Here is a 26,244-nt window from a genome sequence, read left to right as displayed (position 1 = left end):
TCAGAAAACAAACTGTATATGAAAATAGGGTAGAAACCCTTTTTAAATGTCTTACTGCAGCAATCAAATCACCAGCAGGTGACATAGCTAAAGCAATAATCCATCTGTTTCACAAATTATTTACACAACATGGTCTTTAGAAGAAACACAGAACATACTGTATGCAATGTAACACAAGGCTTATTCAAGTTTGTGCAATATCAAACTCCACATCTTTGGAGGGGTTATCAACTATAAAAAAACAACAACAAATATAATACAACAATAATCAACATAACTATGGTCAAATTCTTTAAAACATTTGTATATATTTACAATAGTGCAGACTAAATCTGAGAACAATGCATTACAAGGGTAAAAACAAGTTTTCGATGTAGATTTTTTTTGTCAAGTGAATAATTTCTCATGGTTTTGAATGTTCTTCGGTGGCTTAGACTACCCTGTTTATTAGCACTGTACCCAAAGTCTGAAACTTTGGGTACATTTGGAATCCGTAGTTTGTAGCTTATCAGTTTATTCATTTATAGACTGGGAATTTAGGAAACAACGTATTGCCATATGTTAGGGTAGGGTAGCCTAGTGGTTAGAGCATTGGACTAGTAACCAGAAGGTTTTAAGTTCAAACCCCCAAGGTACAAATCTGTCTTTCTGCCCCTGAACAGGCAGTTAACCCACTGCTCCTAGGCTGTCATTGAAAATAAGAATTTGTTTTTAACTGACTTGCCTAGTTAAAAAAATATTTAATTAATTACACTATGAATGACACGTTTACATGAATAATCCAAAAATAAACAGTTATGTCATGTCCTGAGAGTATAATGTTTTTCAATTTAGTACTTTTGGAACATATAAAATGTATTCGTCCAGTTTTACTTCTCCAAATTAAAAGTTTTTCTCAAAATCCTAGCGATTGTAAAGATGGCAGCTCAAAAGATTTTGATCTGAGATGTTTAACATCAACTGTTTTCCAAGTATTTACCCTGTTTGCAATATACCTATGTTCCCAGACATCACTCCCCTTAAATCTCTAAACAGCAGGTGGGAAATCTACCAGACAGAGAACTCTCTCTTTTCTGTGCGATTCTTAGAATTCTGAAATGAAGTTTCAGTTAGCTATCATTTGGAAGTGTCAGTTGGAAGAATTTTAGTTTGCCGGCTCAGGGATATTAGGGGTGTGGTTCTCCAGTCTCATGGTCCAGGGGTCAGGGATGTAAAATGGAGGGTGGGTAAGGACTTCCTCCCCAGGCCCTGCCAGGGCAAAGGTGAACACGCCCCTCTGTCTCTCCATCTCCACCTCGTCCACCACTTGCTTCCTGTCTGACCGGTGCCGAGCCTCCCGACTCTCCCTGCTCTCTCTGCTCTCTCTGCTGTCACTGTCCAAGTCCTTATAACTCAGGTTCTTACCACCCAGACCCAGGTCCCGTCTTTCTCTCTCCCCAAGGCTCAGACTTTGACCTCTAACTCCCCCATGGGAGGGCAGAAGCCGGCATCCGCCCGACCTCTCAGTCAGCGTCTTGCCGCCCTCGTGGTGATTGGCCGAGCACGGAGGGCCCTGCAGGAAGTTGTTGACTGAGCGCCAAGTGGCCGGCTTGCGGCCCCGTCGAGGGCGAGAGATGCGGCAGCTCTGCCTCTTGATGTGGCGGTGCAGGTGGTCTGAACGTGTGAAGCTCTTGTAGCAGTGCTCACACTGGTAGGGCCGCACCCCTGTGTGGATACGCAGGTGGTTCTTTAGGTCATAGTTATGGACAAACTTGGAGTTACAGTGAAGACAGATATAGGGGCGCTCGCCTGTGTGCTTTCGCATGTGGATCTTCAGTTTGTCTTGCCTGGAAAGACAAAAAATGAGTTATGTTCTGTTTTGAAAAATGGAAGAGAGATGAAAGCATAGGTATACTTTGGGGTACTGGATGGAAGGTGAAACAATCGTGCCATAACAGTGGCAGGAAATGAGAAACCATTAAAGGGGGTTTCCAGTTTCCACCTTTTAGGTCTCGATTCTCAAGTGGTATTCAGATGAGAGGATGAAAATAATTACCCTGAACCACAAAAACACATTGTTCCCTTACCCTAATAACATTGCCCTTAAAAGATCTCAAATGCCGGTGTCAACATGATTGCTACACTCTTATAAAAAAGGTGCTATCTAAAACAAAAAGGGTCCTTTGGCTGAAGAACTATTTTTGGTTCCAGGTAGAACCCTTTTGGTTCAAGGTAGAACTTTTTGGGGTTCTTTATAGAACCCTTTCCATATAGTGTTCCACGTAGAATCCACAAGGGTTCTACCTGGACCCAAAAAGGGTGCTCCTATGGGGACACCCGAAGAACACTTTTGAAAGCCTTTTATCTAAGGGTTGATTGATTAAAAGATGATTGGGAAGCACTTTGTTTTACACATCCATATTCTGTATAGTCTATAGGACTAATAAGACCTATTACTGTGCGAGGAAAGTGCAGTGTCCGAAATCTGTCTTGCCTACAACCTACTGAAATAATACTATGTATTAATCGCACTTCATACTTAAGCAGTAAGCAACAAGTATCAACATACTAGACTCATACTGAGAATGCATCATCTGATGCGGAATTTCCCACCATTCGTTCATTTTGATACAGCCCGTCCTCTTATCTCATTATCAGCTGCAGTCAAACACGTGGGTCTGAAAGACTATTCTCTTCCTCAATCACATGCAGTGAATTCTACTAGATGAAAATCCGAAATGAGTATGAAATCCTGGCATTTAAAGCATATTGAATTTTCAAAGATTCACATACAGTGCCTTCTGAAAATACTGTTTAACATGATTGTTTTATGACTGCCTCATCTCTGTATCCCTCAGTCAAGCAGTACATTTCAAACACAGATTCAACCACAAAGTCCAGGGAGTGTTTTCCAATGCCGCTATTGGTAGATGGGTAAAGATAATGATAACAACAGACATTGAATATCCCTTTGAGCATGGTGAAGTTTTTAAGATACACTTGTCCTTCCTAACTCAGTTGCCAGAGAGGAAGGAAACCACGCAAGGATTTCACTATGAGGCCAATGGTGAAGTTAATGGCTGTGATAGGAGAAAACTGAGGATGGATCAACAATGTTGTAGTTACTCCACAATACTAATCTAATTGACAGCGTGAAAAGAAGGAATTCTCTACAGCAAAAACAATATTCAAAAAAATTACTCAGGGGTGTGAATACTTATGTAAATTATATATTTCTGTATTTCATTATCAATAAATGCAACAATTTCTAAAAACATGGTTTCACTGTCATTATTGTGTAGATAGATGAAATAAATGTAATCAATGTTGAGTTTGTAAGAACAAAATGTGGAATAAGTCAAGGGGTATGGATACTTTCTGAAGTCACTGTATGTATACTATACATCGTTTTATTTTCTTAACCCAGAAAGCTACAATTTCAAACACAAGTATGGATATTTAGACACAGTGTCTATGAATTTGTCATACCTGGTGAATCGCACCTCACAGATGGTGCACATGTATGGTTTCTCTCCTGTGTGGGTCCTCATGTGTCTGGGTAGTTTCCCTGCCCCCTGGATCACCTTGTTACATATAGGACACTGCTGGGAGGCTTTAGGCTTCATCTTCCGCTCTTCCTCCAGCTGCCAGGGAGGGAACAGCGCCCCCAGGTGGCTTGACGTGCTCAGGAAGCCCATGTAGGAGCGGAAGTCTGCCTCGTCCTTTATCTGGCCCAGATGGAAGGGAGACCCCTCGGACCGTACCACCCCCATCTCAACTCCCATCCCTGATAGGCCGGAATTCAGGAAGTTTTTCAGGAAGTCCCCATGCAGCATGCTGGGCGGGACTTCCTCCTTTAGCTCCTCCTTGATGATCTCTCTTTTCACAACTAGGTCTAGGGGTCTGTTGTCCAGCTGGGGGGGGTAGGAGGGGCGGGGAGTCTGGGCATTGTGGTTGGGGTCTAGAACCTTTTGGGGGAAACCTGGGAAATCTGCGGCCCACATGGGAGGGTAGAAGCCGGGGAGCAGAGGGGAAAAGTTAGCCCTCCTGTCCAGGACTGATGGCATTTTAGGGTATAGCCCTTCCTGTAGCAGGGATTCAATGGAAAAGTCTTTGAGGGCTCGGCTCTCCATGCTCTCATGCTCCTGCCGGAGTTTCTCACACTGAGAGTCTGTGTCCCGACACTTCCTCTCATTCTGCTGCAGCTCGTACTGCTGCTGGTACTGGGAGGTATTGGGTGGACTGGGAGCTGCTCCTCTCTCTGACCCGACCTGGTCCTGACTCTCTGACGACCTCATTGACCTCTCACTGGCATTATCCTCCTCGTTATCCTCCTGCTCGTCCTTCCTTGACTCATCATCCTCCTCCATGTCTTTATCCTCCTCTTCATCATCTTCCTCCTCTTCTTCTACATCATCCTCCTCTTCCTCCTCTCCTCCTCCACCTCCTTCTCCTCCCTCACCAGAGTCCATAATCTCCAGACACACGTTGATGATGCAGGGAATTTCCAGCATCTGAGCCGCTCCAAGGATCTCCTTTACGTTGGACGCCGTCACCGTCAGCGTGGATGTGTAAGCAAACTCCAAGATTGCAGTCAGCGACTCGGGGGCCACAAAGTCTATCTCAAACACCCCATGCTGGTCCCTTCCGTCAGAGGCCACGGTGAAGAGCTTCTTGAAGTACTGGCTGCAGGCGGCAAGGACCGAGCGGTGGGTACGGTACTCATGGTCTTGTACAACGAGGACTACATCACAGAGTAACCCGGAGCGGCGCTGCTCGTTGAGGCAGCACAGAACGTCACTGCTGTGGTTGGGGAACGGAATCCCGATCAGGTCATCCTCTGTGTGGGCCATCCTCTCCTCTCCTTCTCTTACTTATTTACAACACATGGAGAGAAACACAATATCATTTATTTTCAATCAAATGTATTGCTTAAGCCCTTTTAACATCAACAGTTGTCACAAACTGCTTTACCCAGCCTAGATCCCAAAATAATCAGAAGCACACTGCCAAGCAAGTGTTATTTCTATGGAGGTAGACATTTAATTTTATTAAACCATTCCTTCACCAGGCAAGTTAATTTATAGATTAGTGATACAACAAAATCGCTTTGCAGAGCTGCACAGACCATAGTTGATGAAAGATGAATATTCTTTAGATTAGAGTGAAGTGTTGAATGCTATCCTATGGAGGATCTTGTGAAAACGTGTTAATTCTCTAAGATGTTTACGGTGAGTGATAAAAATGTTTTTGGCCGTTTTCTCGCCCATTCATGTCCTGTCTATGAATAGAGTTTAAACTTGTAGCTGTCCGCTCCTCAGCGGTTACTGCAGGCATGTGGATAGATACTTTCAGATGGCTTCTTACCACAACCGCATTGTTGACTGGATCCAAATCGTCCACAGCTTCTGTTACGTTACAGTATAAAGCCAGAGTAAATAAGCTATGAGTTAATAATATCCATCTGCAGTCTAAGTCCTGTCTAAGCCGGGGGGAAGATCTTTTTTTTATTATGCTAATTGTGCTGATCAGTTACCAATTAAACATGTAATATTCTCAATCTTGTTGCTAGGGAACAGTTTCTATGATTATCATACAGAAACAGTATCTATACACAGTGGAAGATACCTATAGAAGGAGACCTAGGTTAGAGACCCCCTCTTTTTACGCTGCTGCTCCTCTCTGTTTATCATATATGCATAGTCACTTTAACTATACATTCATGTACATGCTACCTCAATTGGCCTGACCAACCAGTGCTCCCGCACATTGGCTTACCGGGCTATCTGCATTGTGTCACGCCACCCACCACCCGCCAACCCCTCTTTTACGCTACTGCTACTCTCTGTTCATCATATATGCATAGTCACTTTAACCATATCTACATGCACATACTACCTCAATCTCTGTATGATCTTGAGTAAAAATTACTTGAAGAAGTAGAAAAATTACAGAAATTCTCCAAATGCCTTTTCTACTTTAAGTGGAATCACATTTCCGGAGCGTTTTGTACATATAAAAATGTTTTTTTTTTGTCAGTTTTACTTTTCAGAAATAATTCAAATAAATACCTGATGAGAGAGAGCGAGAGAGAGAGAGGGGGGGGGGGGGGTGAAGACAGAGAAGGAGAGGGCAAGAGATATAGAGAGCCCAAAAGTTCCCTAACAGGTTGCACAAACATTAACGCTGTGAAGGACTAGGAGCCCATCCCTGGAAAACCCAGCCAAGTCAAACAATTGGTGCGGAGCTTAGAACAAGAGAGTGGCCAGGGAGGGCCAGGAGGGAGTCCATGGTTGGTCTCCAGAAGTATCATAAATGGCACCCTATTCCCTATATAGTGCACTGCTTTTGACCAGAGCCCTATGGGCCCAGGTCAAAAGTAGTGCTAAGGAATAGGATGCCATTTGGGATGTAGCTATCTCCCCCACCCTGGGATCATGTGCTGCAGGCTAGGCAGCAGCCAGCGCCTCTCTCTCTCTCTCTCTCTCTCTCTCTCTCTCTCTCTCTCTCTCTCTCTCTCTCTCTCTCTCTCTCTCTCTCTCTCTCTCTCTCTCTCTCTCTCTCTCTCTCTCTCTCTCTCTCTCTCTCTCTCTCTCTCTCTCTCTCTCTCTCTCTCTCTCTCTCTCTCTCTCTCTCTCTCTCTCTCTCTCTCTCTCTCTCTCTCTCTCTCTCTCTCTCTCTCTCTCTCTCTCTCTCTCTCTCTCTCTCTCTCTCTCTCTCTCTCTCTCTCTCTCTCTCTCTCTCTCTCTCTCTCTCTCTCTCTCTCTCTCTCTCTCTCTCGCTCACACCAGGGCTAATTACCATGTACTGGAGAGGATCTGAGGAGGATGTGCCACATGGACAGAGAGGGGAGGAGGGCACTGCTTATCCAGGGCAAGGTCCTGGATGGATCACTGTTTCATCACCCGTTCCCTCTCTCCCTCCCCTCAAAACAGTCAGGGTGGGGACTCCACTTGTAAACCTTTGTCAAAGGGCCTGATAACCCCTTATTTTTTGTGATTTGCTCTGGCAGTCTCTCCCTGTTCTGTCTGTCAGCCCATGGAAAGACACCTTTGATCCTGTGTTAATACTAAATAGACCCCATAGACCACATCAAAGCTGTTCCACTTTGCTTTGTTAAAGAGTCCCAGAAAATGCACATATTAGAAACAATTATGTACAAAAGACTGTCACTATTGTTTTGGATTAAAACATGTATTTTTACTTGATTAAATCCTAATAGTACGGTATATCTTTGATAGTGAGCAGAAAGAACAAGCCTTAAAACTTCTCTAGGGTAGGTGGCACTATTTTCACCTCCGGATGAAAAGCGTGCCCAAAGTAAACTGCCTGCTACTCAGGCCCAAAAGCTAGGATATGCATAATTGGTAGATGTGGAAAGAAAACACTCTAATGTTTCCAAAACTGTTAAAATAATGTCTGTGAGTATAACAGAACTGATTTGGCAGGCGAAAACCTAAGAAAAGTCCAGTATTCTATTCAATGCCATTAAAGTATCCATTGACTTAGGACTCAAATTACAGTTCCTATGCCTTCCACTTGTTTCAGGCTTGTATTCTGAAAAATGAGGGAGTAAGAGCAGTCCCTAAAGTGTCACAGAGCTTTTTCATGCGCAATCCCGAGAGCGCGCCTTTCTTGTTTACCTTTTATATTGACAACGTTATTGTCCGGTTGAAATGTTATTGATTATTTAGGCTAAAAACAACCTGAGGATTGAATAATAACATCGTTTGACATGTTTCTTTGAACTTTACGGATACAATTTGGATTTTTTGTCTGCCTGTTGTGACTGCATTTGAGCCTGTGGATTACTGAAGATAACGGGCAAACAAAACGGAGATTTTTGGATATAAAGAGAGACTTTATAGAATAAAATGAACATTTATTGAGTAAATGAATGTCTTCTGAGTGTAACCATATGAAGATCAGCAAAGGTAAGTAATTCATTTTATTTCTGACTTGTGTAACTCTTCTGCTTGGCTGGTTATTGTTTGTAATGATTTGTCTGCTGGGCGATGTTCTCAAATAATCACATGGTATGCTTTCGCCGTAAAGCCTTTTTGAAATCTAACACCGTGGTTGGATTCACAAGAAGTTCATCTTTAAACCCATGTGTAACACTTGTATGTTTTCTGAATTTTTATAATCAGTATTTCTGTTTTTGAATTTGGAGCTCTGCAATTTCACTGGATGTTGGTCAGGTGTGATGTTACCGTCCTACGTACCCTAGAGGTTAATACACTGCAGAAGGATAAATGGCACAATGAGAGAGCAGGTTGGCCTGTCCACAGCTCCTCTTCTCCGACCCCTCACAGTGAGTGACTATTGCCCACTACCACTTGCCCACCCCAACTCTGTGTCACCACAACCAACACTGTGTCCTTGCTTGCCTCCAGTCCTGTGGTAGGCAGTGTCATCATTAGAGGCTGCCAGGGGCCAGACAGTGGCTAACTAGGGGGCTAACAGTAACACAGCTCTCTCTCTCTCTGTCTCCAACCCCCACACCACCACTTCTGATTAGTGAACCCAGGCCCACCAAGGGCCACTGTCTGGGGAAATACTGATCTGGACTATAAGCTACACTATACAATTGGCATTCAGAGCCAAATGTACAGCCTGTTATTTAAAATGAGTCGTTATGGATAGAAATAGCTCCACTGTCTGGGGGGGAACACTAGTTTAGAAAAAACTACACTGACTATAAAATCGGCTATTATTCTACAGCCTGTTGTTTAGAATTAGATGTTTGTCATAACACCCATAGTGTGGCTCTAAAGACCTACACTGTGATATGTACAGATCTTTTCATCATTAAATTAATGATACAGTATACCCATCAATTCTTAAAGAAAATGATGACTGCCATTACTTTGCCACATGTTAAAGAAAATGGCCCTGGTATCTTTATACAAGCTTAAATTGTGATCACATGCCATTTCAATCTGTTACACAGAATGTAGAGGGAAATCATTTCTAACTACTGTCTTGTTCATTATAATAGGAGGAAAGTACATCTGTAACAGTGAGTGATTACATTTAATAGACCAAGATTTAAAAGTAGTGAATTATTGTGGGAGACAAATTATTACCTATAAGCCAATCGTACAGCAGTTTATTATCGGGCCATCACTCAGTCTCCAGGGGAGCCTGAAGGTTCACACCATTATCTAGCTTAGTACAGGTATTGTTTTTGTGGTTTATTAGGTCTCAGAGGTCAACCTTTGGTTTATTGATTCCATTTCGGAACATTCCATTATTGATTCCATTCCAATAACACTTTACAATAAGGTTATCTTTATAAAGGGTTCATAATTAGTTAATTGGCTGGCTATTATTAATTTAGATATATATCTATAATAAACAGACATGAATTTATATTCTTATGATTACGGGCTGTTCTGTTTTAATTCATGAGTTTAATTTAGACCACTGATGTTTTGAATTAAATTGTTGATGATCCCCAGCAGACTTTATAGTTTGGGAGAATTGTTGGTGTCTTCTTGACAACCACTTTTATCAAGCTCACCACCTCTCCTCATCTCATAGTTTTAGATATTTATGACAAATGAATAATAATAATAATAATAATTATCAGTAAACGTCAACCAGATAGCAGATGAGGCGGATACAGAAATTTTTCTTACAAAATATATTTTCATTTTCATATTTGCTACTCTGTAAAACAAATCTATACAGCTAATTTTACTTGCACGTCTATTAGTACCCCCAAAATGTTTTAACTAGACAACAAGCAACCATTGTGAAACAAAAAAGGCTAATCCTTATATTTTGTAAGCAGATGAGGCAAGAGTTTCATGAGATAATAAACAACAAGTGTGTCACAAACAATAGTCTTCTATACCACAGGTTCTCAATCTGTCAACACTCCAACTTTAACTTGTTTTTTGTTTTCATGAATTACTGCGGAATCAGTAATAAGAGCACAGCATTTTCTTGAGACTGCGTCTCATAGTGCTTTCCAAATAATTCCGAGTCATCAAATTACCATATCCACACACAGAGCTAAGTCTCTGTCAGAGTACACAGACACATACACACTGAACAGGTGTACTGTGCACAAGTACTGTAGCACAGTTATACTGATACACTGCAAGCACTAAGCAGACACACTCACATAAAATGACACATATAAAGATGAAGAATTTTCAGAATTCCGAACTATAATCCTCATAATCATGGCCTACCTTCTTAATTACTTCCTTTCCTTTTTTGTTTATTATTCCAAGTCTACCAGTGATGTCCAGTGACCTGCCACATTGCTTCTTCAGAGTAGAGTACCCAGAGATGACAGTCAGTCCGTCCTTCAGTCAGTCAGTCTGTCGGTCGGTCAGTCAGTACATTCACAGTCACAACTACCTCGCATCGGATGCCCATTCACAAAAACAGGGAATATCCACGCTTCCAACACCAATACAAAGATAAGGAACTGCTAGTAGAGTGGAACGGTAGAACATCGGAGCGGAGAGAAGTGTGGGTGTCCCTGTCAGGCTTAAACAGGCTGGTGAGCAAAGCAATAGTGGAGTTGAGCGAGAGAAGGCAGGCTTGTCAGATTCACAGTAGGGAGGGAGAGCAGAGCAGCACTACTGCAATGTGGAGATGTCGGGTTTTATAGCAGGGTGGGTAGCTAAAAGATAATAATACCCCAGCCCTCCTCCACAACACAAGTTAAGCACACTATGTAATAAGCTCATGGCTCAGACACCCTCTGATTTAGGTCAGACAAAATGACATTTTTGTTTTGTTACAGTACATTTCAGTATGGAGGGATGGAGGGAGTGGAGTGAAGCTGCTAGGGCTTGTTTAGGGAGGGAGAGGATAAAAAAGAAAGAAGAAAAAACTAAAATATGTATTTTTTTTTTAAAGACTTCAAACTAGCCACTTAAGAATTCAACCGAGGAGAGATCAGAGATGAAGCGACAACGTTGCTGTTGATGAACAACTTTAAGATTTAAGATTAAAACCAAAAAATGAATGTTTTATTTGGTCAAATTGGACATGATACAGTACAGTATTGTAGCCCTTCAATGGCCTACATTTCAACTCGGACAAATGTCTGCCATTCGATTCTTTCACACACTTAAAGGATATTGCTTACTTGTAGCTCCGTTTTTACCACAAACTCAGCCTGAGGTCAGTGTGGGCTGGGAGACAGACTGCTAATCTGAGTTTATAATCTGGAGCAGCTCTCCATTCTATTCTTTAACAACCTGTCTGTTTCCTGTTGATTCATGTCTAGTCAAATGTTGCTGCATCCTTCACCTGAATGTCTTGGATGGTTTTTACAATTTGTAATAATATTCTATTTTATTTTTATAAAAATAGAGATACATTTGTACAAGACTAAATCCCAAATAAAAACAAACCATTTTAATTTAGATATCGACAGTATATCTAATCAATTATTTGACCTCTTGTGTGACTTCCTGTGTATGATTCAAACTGAAGTTAGAAGGTTTGAAGGATCAGAGAGGAGAGGTGACAGATTCTTCTGTTTGAGTCAGTGATCACAGCAGTGGGAGTATATTATACAGCTCCCTCTGTCTGTAGAGTTCGAAGATAGCCTCTTTAGACCAGGGTGTTTACATAGAACAGAAAGGAGAAACAGAGAAAAGATGTGGTCGCCCTCCTCTTCAATTTAGAAAAGGAAATGATCAGTCTGGCATGTGGACTTTGATAGGCGGGTGAGTGAGTGAGTGAGTGAGTGAGTGAGTGAGTGAGTGAGTGAGTGAGTGAGTGAGAGAGAGAGAGAGAGAGAGAGAGAGAGAGAGAGAGAGAGAGAGAGAGAGAGAGAGAGAGAGAGAGAGAGAGAGAGAGAGAGAGAGAGAGAGAGAGAGAGAGAGAGAGAGAGAGAGAGAGAGAGAGAGAGAGAGAGAGAGAGAGAGAGAGAGAGAGAGAGAGAGAGAGAGAGAGAGAGAGAGAGAGAGAGAGAGAGAGAGAGAGAGAGAGAGAGAGAGAGAGAGAGAGAGAGAGAGAGAGAGAGAGAGAGAGAGAGAGAGAGAAAACCAACCATTCACTCAGAGGTGTGGGCTCTCCTATGAACTTTAAGCTTTAAGACAATGAAAGCAGTTTTTTCTAGGTCTTATAACAACGAACTCAGTGTCTATGGCGTCACAGCCAGTACTAACAGAACAATGTAAATCTCTCATCCTCTCCCAATGTTTCCCGACTCACATGACAGGACACTTTCACAGGATAGCTTCTGTTACTGACAGTCTGGCCCATTGGGACACTACGGATTTCCTACATGACATCAACACTATTGCTTATTTTGTAATGCTCAGCATAATAGCAGTTTGCACTGGGTCAGTTCTTAGAAGTCACAGAAAATGTTCAAATGTGGCATTTGGCATAGCAGAGTAAATCTTATTAAACAAGCATGTATTGGTTAAATCAAATAAACTTCTATAAAATGCTCTTGCCAAAACCTAGATGGTTCTGACATGTTTAAAGTGAATGGTTGTGTTATTGTAGGAGTAAGCATGTGTTATGTTAGTATTTGGCTGCTCACAAGTTTCTTCACATTCTGTAGTATGATAGACTTGTACTCATGCTTATAGGCCAACATCCCCTAGGGAGTATGTAGCGAGACCACAGCCTTATTCTTGGTGGTTGCAGTGTTTCGTAGTTGGCGAGAATTTAAGTATACTGAGATGGAGGTTGGTATATATAAACAGGGAAGCCACTAAATGTTAGCAGACCAGCCAGCCGGCTAGACAAGCAACAATCACAACCTATTCAGGCAGGTCCGTAGCTACATATGATGACACAGGTCCGGACCTCTGTATTTTTTGCATGTATTTCTACTCAGCCAGGGTGTCAACTTATTGTTGAGAGTTAGAATAGTAGAATACACAAGGTGTAATTTCGAAACTTGGTCGTGCATCAGCAACATACTCTTGTTATATGTCACTCGCTGACATTCACTCAATTAGCCCATGTAGGCTAAACATTTTTAGATTGGTAAATTAGTGTAGTTAGTCTAGCCAGCTATCGAAACTTGTAGTAACCTAATCATGGCAGAATTACCGACCCGGCACGCAGACCCAGCACCACAAACTCTTCGACCCGGCAGCCATCACTCACTCCCTGACCTTACCGACCTGGCACACCTTGACCTCCAGAGTGCCCCCATTTGATTTTGTTAATCACTCTCACTCAGATACATAATAACATGGCATAAGTCATGGCAAAATGTGTAGAAGTTCTGTAAAGGAAACTTATTTGTTTACCTTTTGTTATGAAGAAAATCCACTCAATTCCAATATGTTTTGCATGTTAACAGTAAAGTTTTTAAGATATTGGACTTTCAAGAAGCAAAGTGTCACCGGCCACATCACCATGATAACGCAAAATGGGAATAATCCCTAAAACTCAGACACTGGCTACAATCCTTATCTAAATGCTTTGTCTGCTGTTGTCATAGAAACTCTATGCAGGTTTCACTGTAATATACTGTAAATGTATAGGTATATAGGCACAATGTATAAGTGCAATAATCATGCTGTATGTACAGGTGAAGTCGGAAGTTTACATACACCCTAGCCAAATACATTTAAACTCAGTTTTTCACAATTCCTGACATTTAATCTTAGTAACAATTCCCTGTCTTAGGTCAGTTAGGATCACCACTTTATTTAAAGAATGTGAAATGTAAGCATAGTAGTAGAGAGAATGGTTTATTTAAGCTTTTATTTCTTTCATCACATTCCCAGTGGGTCAGAAGTTTACATACACTCAATTAGTATTTGGTACCATTGCCTTTAAATTGTTTAACTTGGGTCAAACATTTTGGGTAGCCTTCCACAAGCTTCCCACAATAAGTTGGGTGTATTTTGGCCCATTCCTCCTGACAGAGCTGGTGTAACTGAGTCAGGTTTGTAGGCATCCTTGCTCGCACATACTTTTTCAGTTCTGCCCACACAATTTCTATAGGATTGAGGTCAGGGCTTTGTGATGACCACTCCAATACCTTGACTTTGTTGTCCTTAAACCATTTTGCCACAACTTTGGACGTATGCTTGGGGTCATTGCCCATTTGAAAGACCCATTTGCAACCAATCTTTAACTTCCTGACAGATGTCTTGAGATGTTGCTTCAATATATCCACATCATTTTCCTTTCTCATGAAGCCATTTATTTTGTGAAGTGCACCAGTCCCTCCTGCAGCAAAGCACCCCCACATCATGATGCTGCCACCCCATGCTTCATGGTTGGGATCGTGTTCTTCGGCTTGCAAGCCTCCCCCTTTTTCAAAATTCATCAGCCCAAAGAACATTTCTCCAAAAAGTATGATCTTTGTCCCCTTGTGCAGTTGCGAACCGTAGTCTGGCTTTATTATGGCGGTTTTGGAGCAGTGGCTTCTTCCTTGCTGAGCGGCTTTTCAGGTTATGTCAATATAGGACCCAAAAGGCTCAGACTTTTCTGATTCCATCAACGCAGGCCGGCCCCTGTGTCGTAACCCTTTCTTGCAGTCAATGACCAAAGCGCCCTATTTGGCATCATGGTTGGAATGTTAATAATATTTTTCATAATTTCAATATTATTATTTTTTTTATTTAACGATGAAAATACGGTGTTTCTATGTCAGACAGTATTGTTTCAGTGTTCTGTGATGTGTAGAAAGTGTAATATTTGGATGCAATAGATTTCAACTCTATGCCTGAAATGGTACAGGTGTCTCCTTCTTTTTAAGCCCATAACCATGTGTGAGGTGTATACTTTTGTTTCAAAGCAGTTTTGTTTAAAACTACCAAGAATCACTTGATGGTTTAATTTCAGTTTGCAACAAATAATGCAAACCATTGGTATACACTACAGTTCAAAGTTTAGTGTCACTTGAAAGAAAAGCACATTTTTTGTCCATTAAAATAACATCAAATTGATCAGAAATACAGTGTAGACATTGTTAATGTTGTAAATGACTATTGTAGAGGGAAATGGCAGATTTTGAATGGAAAATCTACATAGGCGTACAGAGGCCCATTATCCGCAACCATCACTCCTGTGTTCCAATGGCACGTTGTGTTTGCTAATCCAAGTTTAGCATTTTAAAATGCTAATTGATCATTAGAAAACCCTTTTCTAATAAAACTGGCCTTCTTTAGACTAGTTGAGTATCTGGAGCATCAACATTTGTGGGTTCGATTACAGGCCAGAATGTCCAGAAACAAAGTAGTTTCTTCTGAAACTTGTCAGTCTATTCTTGTTCTGAGAAATGAAGGCTATTCCATGCGAGAAATTGCCAAGAAAGTGAAGATCGCGTACAACGCTGCGTACTACTCCCTTCACAGAACAGCACAAACTGGCTTGAACCAGAATAGAAAGAGGAATGGGAGGCCCCGGTGCACAACTGAGGGAGGGGACAAGTACATTAGAGTGTCTAGTTTGAGAAACAGATGCCTCACAAGTCGTCAACTGGCAGCTTCATTAAATAGTACCCGCAAAACACCAGTCTCAATGTCAACAGTGAATAGGCAACTCCGGGATGCTGGCCTTCCAGACAGAGTTCCTCTGTGCGGTGTCTGTGTTCTTTTTCTTAATCTTTTGTTTTTATTGGCCAGTCTGAGATATGTATTTTTCTTTGCAACTCTCCCTAGAAGGCCAGCAGAGGGGCTAATGACCTTGGAGACGGGGAAAGGGCCGATGAATCGAAGGGACAGTTTACGAGACTACTCCCGGAGGAGCAGATCCCGGGTGGACAGCCTTACCTTCTGCCCGAGACGATACCGGGAAGCAGGGGTCCGATGGCGATCTGCTTGTCATCAATACCTGGAGGTGGTCTTGAGGAGAGCTGATGACCCAATGAGGGTCTATGGGCAGTCCATGAATCCGGAAGACCTTGAGGTGGGCCGTCTCCTTGGCAGAGGGTAGTTTGGGGGGAGGAATGAAGTGGGCAGCTTTGGAGAACCAATCCACCATGGTCAAGATGGCAGTGTTGCCATCAGATGGGGGAAGGCCCGTGACAAAGTCCAGGGAGATGTGGGACCAGGTATGGTGGGGGACAGGCAGAGGTTGGAGAAGACCAGCCGGAGCTTGCTGAGGAGTCTTGTTCTGTGCACAAACTGAGCAAGCGGCGTCGAATGACTACACATCCGGGACTATGGTAGGCCACCAAAAGCGTTGTCGAACAAAGGCCAGGGTCTGACGGGTGCCCTGGTGGCAGACCAGCCTGGAGGAGTGGGCCCACTCCAGGACGTCAGAGCGGTCGGTGTCAGGAATGAACATGCGGTTATCAATGCTGCACCTCATGGACCTGCTTCCCTATCCCCCAGCTGAGTGCTGTCGCAAGGCATGAGGTGTGAAGGATGGTCTTGGGTTCAGGGGTAGTAGACGTGGGGCTATAACAATGGGACAGGATTCCGGCCGGTACAAGAGGGTGAAGTTGAACCATGTGAACAGGGCCCATCTGGCTTACCTTGAGTTGAGGCGCTTGGCAGTGCAGAAATACTCCAGTTTCTTGTGGTCAGTCCACACGATGAACGGATGTTCTGCCCTCTCCAGCCAGTGCCTCCATTCCTTCAACGCTTTCTTCACCGCGAGAAGCTCCCGATTCCCCATGTCGTAGTTCCTTTCCATGGCATGGCATGGAGGCGAAGTCCCAGGGTTGTAGCTTGAGGTCAAGGGCAGAATGCTGGGACAGGACAGCCCCCACTCCGAAGTCCGACGCATCGGCCTCCACCACGAACTGATGAGATGGGTCTGGATGAACCAGGATGGGAGTTGTGGTGAAACAATGTTTGAGATCCTGGAATCGCCAGTCAGCAACTGGGGACTACGTGAATGGAACCTTGGGTGAGGTGAGTGCTGACAGGGGCACAATAACCCCGGATAAGCGGAGTAAAGTGGGATTCGCCAGTTTCACCCTGCTGCACCCTGGACGTAGGCTGAGGCTAATCCATCACAGCTCTCACCTTCCCGGGATCCATCTGGACACTCCCATCAGAGATGATGTAACCCAGAAAGAGGATGGTGGAGCGATAGAACTCACACTTCTCCGCCTTCACAAACAGCTGACGAACCGGTTCAACATGTCACAGAGAACATCCTTCACCAGAGCTTTTAACATAGCAGGGGCATGGTGAGGCCAAAGGGCATGACCAGATACTCGTAGTGGCCACTGGCTGTGTTGAAGGCAGTCTTCCACTCGTCCCCCTCTCGTATCCGCACCAGGTGGTAGGCATTCCGTAGATCCAGTTTGGGAAACACAGTGGCCCCCTGGAGCAGCTCGAAGGCGGACGAGATGAGTTGTAGCGGGTAACGGTTCTTAACCGTAATTTCGCTGAGTCTCGGGTAGTCAATGCACGGGCGCAGGGTCTTGTCCTTTTTCTCCATGAAGAAGAAGCCGGCGGGAGAGGAAGAGGGATGGATAAATCCAGCAGCTAGGGAGTCCCCAATGTAGGTTTCCATAGCCTTGGTCTCCAGTCCTGATAGAGAGTACAGACGTACCCGGGGCGGCGTGGAGCTAAGGAGAATGTAAATCCCACAGTCATAGGGTCGGTGTAGTGGAAGCGACATGGCCTGGGCCTTGCTGAACAATTACTAAATACTATAACAAGTTAGTTCAATATTGTGAGTTAGGAATGAGAAGTCTGAGTGAATCATTAATCCAAGATGGGATTTAGGGAACAAAACAAAAATTGCGGGAATGGCGGAGCAGGGTGGCATCCAAAACACTCTCGTCAGGACCAGATTCAATGCGAAACCGGAGAGATTTGGACTGGTCTCTCCACAGCAGAATGGCATGAAAAGGGGTCCCGCAATACAGACAACTCTTCATGACGATCCTGTATTGCCATTCCACTGGCGACAGCCCAGCTCTGCCTAGTGGCATAGGCTCAGGAAGCGGTGTCTCGGCAGTCTTCGGCAGCCCTCGGGGGAGGTCTGGAAGCCTCAGATCCTCTCGGCAATGAGACCGTAAGGAGCTTCTGCGTTGACTCGGAGGCAAGATGGGATCCCTGGGTGTGTGAGCGAAATCCAATTTCCTCTCCCTCCGTCATTCCCGTAATCGTCCATCGATACGGATGGCCAAAGCAATGAGGGAATCGAGCTACGTAGGTAACTCCCGGACTGCAAGTTGGTCCTTGACCTCCTCTTAGGCGCTGTGCAGGACCATATCGAACAGCGCCTCTTGATTCCAAGCACTCTCCGCTGTCAACTTGCGAAAATCCACCACCACAGCTACACTGAGGGAGTCCTGCCGATGCTGGATTAGCTTCCGGGCGGCCTCACGCCCGGAGAACGGGGCTTCAAAGACCTTCCTCACTTCTCCCACAAACCCCTCCAGACTAGCGCATATGGCCGGCTGTTGTTCCCACACGGCGGTGGCCGAGGTGAGAGCCCTCCCAGACATCAGCGTGATGAGGTAGGCTATCTTGGAGTGATCCAAGGGGAAGGAGGAGGGCTGAAGATGGCTAGAGGGCAAGAAAAAGAGAGGCTGGGAAAAACCAGGAGCTGACAGGACAAACACCGGTAAGCTTGACAAACAAGACGAACTGGCAACAGACAAACAGAGAACACAAGTATATATACACAGGGGATTGTGGAGAAGATGGGCGACACCTGGAGGGGGATGGAGACAATCACAAAGACAGATGAAACAGATCAGGTTGTGACAGGAGTGATGGTTGCTGATAATGTACGCCTATGTAAATATTCCATAGAATATCAGCTGTTTCCAGCTACAATAGTCATTTACAACATGTCTACACTGTATTTCTGATAAATTTTATGTTATTTTAATGGACAAAAAATTTGCTTTTCTTTCAAAAACAAGGACATTTCTAAGTCACCCCAGACGTTTGAACTGTAGTGTATGTCCGCCTCACTCTCAGATAAAAAAGTAGCACTGCAAGATTTTACACAGACAAATGTGACAAATAATACATTTTATAATAAAGAACTATTCAAAGGAATCATCTGTGACATCAATATACAGTACAAGTCAAAGGTTTAGACACACCTACTCATTCAAGGGTTTTTCTTCATTTTTTATTATTTTCGACATTGTAGAATAATAGTGAAGACATCAATACTATGAAATAACACATATGGAATCATGTAGTAACCAAAAAAGCATTAAACAAATCAAAATATATTTGAGATTTTTCAAAGTAGCCACCCTTTGCTTTGCACACATAGTCAGAGTGAATTTGCGATATGTTAACTGGATAGCAGATGTTCAAGTTCTCGCTAGCTAACCAAATGACACCTGCATCTCTAGCAGTGCATAGCCACCGATAATCTATATGAGGGGGAAAAGTAATTCACTCACCAACTCCTCCAATGACATGACATGATTCCTCCTAGCAGCTAAATAACTATTGTTAGGCTACATGTTTTAAGCTTGCTAAATAAATAGATATGCTAGCATATTAGCCACATTATGACTGACTTGTGATCATTGCCGTTGCAAATTTGATTGCATTTACATTCCTAGCCTTAGTTACATTCATCTGTTTTTCTCCAAAATATTGAGTCACGGAAACTGAAACAGTGCATCCCGAATGGAGTCAGCAAACAACACGGCTGTGATTTACAACCTGATAGCAATATTTTTGGGACTACTGAGAAATGTATTGGTGAATTATATTAATCATGCATTGAACTGCCTCCATCTATTCTGCCATCAATTCCTTAGTGTACGTCATGGAATGAGTCAATTGGAACCTATTTTTAAAACCTATTATAAAGTAGGTTTTGTAGCATAAACTGAGAATTTGATAATTTTGACTGATATTATGATTGTCTGTTCATTTCATATCTGCAAAGTAGTTAAAACGCTGTAATTTCCACGTTAAGAACACCTTTCTACGCTTTGAGGCCCTCAGAACTGCCTCAATTCATTGGGGCATGGACTCTTCCCACAGTTATGTTAAGTTGGCTGGATGTCCTTTGAGTGATGGACCATTCTTGATGCACATGGGAAACTGTTGAGCGTGAAAAACCCAGCAGCATTGCAGTTCTTGACACCAACTGGTGAGCCTGGTACCTACTACCATAGCCCGTTCAAAGGCATTTAAATATTTGTATTGTCCATTCACACTCTGAATGGCAGACATGCTGTACATAATCCATGTCTCAATAGTCTCAAGGCTTAAAAAATCCTTCTTTAACCTTCATCTACACTGATTGAAGTGGATTTAACAAGTGACATCAATAAGGGATCATAGCTTTCACTTGGATTCACCTGGTCAGTCATGGAAAGAGCAAGTATACTTAATGTTTTGTACACTCAGTGTATAGTGTTTTGTGGCAAACCCCATTTTAATACACGTCTAAAATCTATTAATTAAAAATCGGAGAACTTGAATTTTTTACAGATGTGTAAAAAATTGCAAAAATGCACTGAAGGGGGAAAAAGGTTGTGTATATGTGACTTGATTGAACCATATTATTGGGTAAATGTGCAGTGATTGGTTGAAATTGTGAGTCCTCTTTTTGTACTGCGGTGATGGATCATTATAATATAATATTGCGATGATTTGACTGTTTATGCAGAAATAGTGCAGTGATTGGTGAAATTTGCAAGCCCTCGCATAATATGAGGGGAATTGTCAATTTCGCAAAAGACAATTTGCAATCAAAGAATTGCGGAATCCTGGAAAGACTGAACATTGTACCATCAGAAGTGTTGGATTTCCATATTACATACATAATGTTATCAAATGTCAACTTCTCTGCAATTCTATCACTAGACAGTTCCCATGCTGTAAGGGGTTATTAACTACTGGTCTATCTCAGTTTGACTTGTCTTACAGGGTTCGTTGTGCAGTCTGTTCTCACTCAGCTCAGGAGCAGGAGGCAGGAGACTGGGTCTGAGTAAGTGTTGGGCACTGGTGTACCTGTTTGCTGCCACCCGCTGAGTTCACAGCATGACAGCTCAGCCAGAGAACTCATCACTCATCGCTCCATATCTCTTACCCATGAGGAGGGGCTGGCAGAAAGGCACAGTCTAAAGTTAGTTAGGCAAACAGGGCTTTCTCGATCTCGATCATCAACAACATTAACTGATTTCAAGGGAGATAAGGCCTTTAGACCAATAAGGTAATTCAAAAACGGTATGTTTCTGCTGACTTGTAGGGGTCTGTGCTGTTTTGTGGGTAAGAGTAGACTAACTCAGAGTCTAGTCATTTTACCATTCCCCATCCAATCCACCCACCTGCCACAACCCCCACTCTTCACCCTATGCCTCTTGTTGTCTGAAGGACAAGGTTGCTGTGGGAAAGAAGCTGCAGGCAGCTGCCGAGGCAGTGGAGGTACCCCCACATTTCAGCTCTGCCAGCTATTATGCCCATTGTAGATAGACCCACTCTCATCTTCCAACAGCTAGGCAGACCTCCTTAAAAAACATCTCCAAGGACAGCACACAGACAAACTTGCACACAGACACACACACACACTTCAACAAGGTCAATATACAGCTCACCTCCGAGCAGCCCACTATTCAGGGTGAGTTGAGGTTCAGAGCTTTTTCTGCTGACATAATGTATCTATTTCTGCTCTGAATTCCTCTTGTTTTGTCTGTTTCTGAACATCCTAATCTGGACGGGAGGCTTCTGCCAGAGGGGAGGCACTGGCGCGTACATACAGACTGTACATGCTCTTGAGAGACATTCTGTAAGACAGCATCTATTCACAACCATGATAAAGCATAGCCAGCCAGAAAGAGGTGGCACTACCTTGGCTGGATTATTTCACAGGTGGTCGCAGTTGCATAAAAGCGTTTATGTACAAGTGTGTGTGTGTGTGTTTACACTGTGTGTGTCTGTGAGCTTGGGTGCGTGTATGCGTGTGTGTATGTGTTGTGAGGACATCTCCCGGCGCTGTTAGTGATAACGTGGGGGAGGCAATGCTGAGGCATGGAGGGAGGGGAGAGGAGAGGAGAGGAGAGGAGAGGAGAGGAGAGGAGAGGAGAGGAGAGGAGAGGAGAGGAGAGGAGAGGAGAGGAGAGGAGGGACAGGAGAGTAGGGAGAACCTCTGTCTGCCCTGGGGCTCTCTGGCACCTCCTAATTAAAAGCAGCCAGGCTGCAGGGCAAGGGAGACAGATGGCTGTCACACCAAGGCACACACACAACTATGGAACATACACACAGAGACAGGTACACACATACAGAAAGAAAGACATAGACAGACGGACAAAAGAATATGAATACACAGCTGCACAGATTCACACACACACATACACACAGACATCCATGCATGTACAAGCATGAACACCCCCTCCCCCCGCACACACACACACTCTAAAACAAGCATTCACACATACAGTATGCCTTGAGTTGCTTTTGGTCTAACAGTTACTGTACATGTTGGGTGTGAGTCTACTGGATCGTCTTGTACATTACTGTATCTATCTTCAGACTGTGACCATGTCCTCTCTGAGCATGGGAATGTACAGTAATGTGCTTTCATGAACCACACAAGCTGCTGTGCGTCTGGGTTGGGTGGGTGGATCAATGCAGCCATCCGAAGTACAGCACGCTACAGAGTAATGCTAACCCACACACTCATGTATTCTTTAAACTGCCATCCCCTACCCGCATCACACAGGTGGGTGGACCCACTTCTTCAACCCAGATCTTTGAAAGACATTACGAAATGAATGTGGTCTAATTTTCTGTTTCTGTTCTGTCCCTGGACAAAAAGATAAATAAATAAATGTCTCTAATCTTAACATTCTACATCTGTTGTCTTGTTAATTCACTTTGAGTTAATTTTGCTTGATCGTCTGAGTCGTGCCTGTGAAGGTATTTGTGTAATTTAGTGGAGGGAGGAAAGCTAGGAGAGGTGGAAAGTGAGCTCTGCTCAAGGGGTTGCCAGTGGTTACAAGGACTATTTTTGATGAGCTCGGTTGGCCTCACAGGAAACACCTACATAACTAACTCTCAAGGACGTACAGTATCACTATCACGTTAGATACAGAATGCTTTGTGTTTCAAGACAATAAAGGAGACATTTAAGAAGATCTTTAGATGTCATGTCATATATATTTGGAGTTTGAAATTCTACTGCAGTAAAAATTATTATAAGTAGTTTACTGTACATGTCAATACCGATCTAAAGCCAATACGATTATTTTTGCAGTTGTCTATTACCAAGTACAATCTTAGATGCATTTATCATTGGGGAAAAGACAGGGTTAGTTGAGGACGAGAGAGAGAGAGAGAGAGAGAGAGAGAGAGAAATAGAAAGAAGGAGAGAGAGAGAATAGAAAGAAAGAAGGAGAGAGAGAGAGGGAAATGAAAGAGAAAGAAAGAAGGAGGGGGAAGGGAAAGAGAAAGCAAGAAGGAGAGACCTGAAGACCTGAGTGCATACCTGAAGGTTTAAGAAAGGCGTTTGTTCGTGAGTAACACAAAGTACACAAATCCCCCAAACTTGCTTTTTTGGCACGGATCAGGCCTCCCACCCACGATACCCTCTTACAAGCCTCCTCCCACCCTCTATTCAGCTGCTCTGCTCTGTGATGGCTGTTCACACACACACACACACACACACACACACACACACACACACACACACACACACACACAACCTGTGTCCACGCTATGGTGGAGGAGGAGGATGGTATTCACACATACGCTCACGATCACACACTCACACAGTGCAGAGATGGGACAGTGGTAGGCCTACGGGAGCCCGTCTCTCTTCCCATTCTGCATTACTCTTATTCTACCATGCAACTATTATGTGCCATTTACAGTACAGGGCTTGACACAAACTGTTTCAGCCACTTGTCATTTAGACAAGTAGGACAGATTGTTTACTTGTCTGAAAGCTAAAGTCACTTGTCCAAAAATGAATAAAAAGGTGACTGAAAATTGTGTTGTAAGATGCAAGGACAACTTCACAAAATAACCTTAACCTAACCCATTATTATCACTGGTATTGACTATGGAAGGCTGCTGGTCCCATGTATTGTATCTCCTGACATTCTGACCTTGAGCAAGGCACTTAACCTCCTATAAAGTAAAATACTGCACTGATAGGCTACTGTAAAAAAACAGTGTGCTCTGTCAAACCTTAATCTGGAGAGCTACTGGGTGTGCAGGCTTCTTATACTGCTCAAACACAGCAGAGTCAGCTTTTCAAGGTCCTGTTGTGCAGCTGATTTTTTTTACAATGTGGTGTGTTCGAGCAGGTCTGGAGCAAAAGCCTGCACACCCAGTAGCTCTCCTGGAATCTCCTGGATGAGTGTTGGTTGCTCTGCAACATTATAATTACAACCAAATACTTTTTTATTGTCTTTCTGAAATAATTCCCTCATTCAATGAACCAGGGAACAAATGGCTAAGGTGGACGAAGTAGCTAACTAATATGTTTATCTATTTGTAAGGTTATGACAGCATAAGTGTTACTTGTTAGGCTACTTTAAGAATATTTGTTTAACTCTGTAACTATTGAATAGATGAGTGTCCTAGCCAATTTTGAGTGCTTGAAAGACGGTTTCACAACTGGAGTATGCAGCATTTGTTTCATCAACTGTCCACCTGTATCAACTGAGTGTTGGCCATTTGTGGTTATACATGAGTGCATTACTTTTCCATGATTTTCATTGCTGACCAAACATTTTATATAACTGGGCAAACAACGTCCTAGAAATTGCTATCAACAAATGTGCAAATGCGGCTCGCTTTGATCCAATAACGCATCTTGCGACTGCATGATTGAAAGATCCCTTGTGCCTGTCAATGCAGGCCTACAATAATTATACTCTGATGTGCTGTGCAGAGATTGGGAGGATAGTGACAAAAACATTGCATCCGGAGGACACTTTGATCCAATTCTGATCGGAGAAGCCTAATTGTGTGATACTGTGATTTTCTGCGTGATAGTTTTTTACTTGCCCCGGGCAAGAGGACAAGGATTAATGTCGAGTCCTGCAGTAACACTAACCGACTGAACATGAAGAGACTTGACAAATGATAGTAAAAATATTGTCATTTTGAGTCACAGCACCAGGGGAGAATGAGAGAAAGAGGCAGTGCCGTTACCATGTGTGATGTTGGCACCACACTCACTCTAGAGTCTAGATACTGAATGCCTGGGCATTGTGTTGTACTGCCTGTTGCATTCCCACACACCACACTATAGCTGTGCAAATAGAGGGAGGGAGGCTATTCCCAAAATGTTTGTGAACAAGCCAGTGTAAAAGTATCCAGTATGCCATAACAAAAGACTGCACGCAAGCACCCACCCACCCACTCACTGCTTTTGGGATAGTGTGATGGTCCACTTTTGATTCACACCTTATATAACCATATATAGATATTTCTGGCCTTGACAATTGTGAGCAGGTTGGATTCTATCTGTTTCTGGGCAATGAGAGTTTTCTTTTATAGAAAATCTGTTCATTTTATGTCATGGACACAAAACTCCAACTGTATAGAATGTTTTCCTGAAATAACATTTCGAATAAATAATTCCAAATTGGTATCCTGTCATTGTCTTAACGCAGTGTGTTACATATTCTTAAAACCATTCAAGTATTACATTGCTGATGCTCTTGGGGAAGTGTAACGACAATAAGGAAATGTCATGCCGGGTTATCATGTTACACAAAAAGACATTCATGTGCATGATTAAATTGTGTAATTATTAAGTCATTACATAAATAACACACACAGTGCCAGATTTAGTGCATAGCAATCTATTCAAAAAGTCCTCATCATTTGAATGGCTTCCTAAATACAGTGAGACTTTTTTAGCAAAGTTGTCCAAGTCTCACCTAGCCTCTCCTTTTACTAGAAAGTCACACTTTGGAAACATTTGAAAGCATGTTGAACTGATTGAAATGCACTCACTCTGTCAGTGTGTAGGAAAGGATTAGTGACTTGATACTGAGGCAAAGCACATAGTAGATGAGTCTGTATGCACTGCAGACCCTATAATGTACAGTATGTAACTAACCCTGAGGGTATACCATGCATGATATATGAATATTGAATAGCCCTACAGTCTCTCTACTAGAAATCTTTACTAATGAGTCTGTGAGAACTAATTTTAAAAAAACACAAGACTGAAATGAGAAAAAAAAACAGAAAAAGAGTTACTGACCTTTTAACACAGACAGGTGTTTTGTATTTCAGTTTCTTCTTCTCACTCTACTCTCGGTCCCTGTCTGTCAGGAAGCAGAGTCCTGTCCTCTGTGGCAGGCATGCAAAAGTGAGAGAGAGATATATAGAGAGAGAGAGTGAGTAAGAGACAACAGAAGAGCTCAAATTTGCACTGAAGGTGTGTCAGCTTCGG

The 26,244-nt window shown here is 43.0% G+C and overlaps 1 protein-coding gene across 2 annotated transcripts; it reads right to left on the bottom strand.

Annotated features, from left to right (window-relative positions):
• Positions 1–26,244, bottom strand: LOC110523974 (zinc finger and BTB domain-containing protein 7C). Of its 2 annotated transcripts, none has more exons than XM_021603178.2 (3): positions 26,053–26,244; positions 3,469–4,852; positions 1–1,826 (listed from the first exon to the last, which is right to left on the bottom strand). In XM_021603178.2, the coding sequence occupies exons 2-3, from the start codon at positions 4,830–4,832 to the stop codon at positions 1,145–1,147; spliced, it is 2,046 nt and encodes a 681-aa protein (XP_021458853.1). In that variant the 5' UTR covers positions 4,833–4,852; positions 26,053–26,244; the 3' UTR covers positions 1–1,144. The 2 variants fall into 2 exon arrangements, with proteins under 2 accessions (XP_021458853.1, XP_021458852.1); XM_021603177.2 differs by lacking the exon at positions 26,053–26,244 and adding an exon at positions 10,185–10,814.

Source organism: Oncorhynchus mykiss, chromosome 5, assembly GCF_013265735.2.
Source record: "Oncorhynchus mykiss isolate Arlee chromosome 5, USDA_OmykA_1.1, whole genome shotgun sequence".
NCBI lineage: Eukaryota > Metazoa > Chordata > Actinopteri > Salmoniformes > Salmonidae > Oncorhynchus > Oncorhynchus mykiss.
This window is presented reverse-complemented; position numbering and strand designations above follow the sequence as displayed.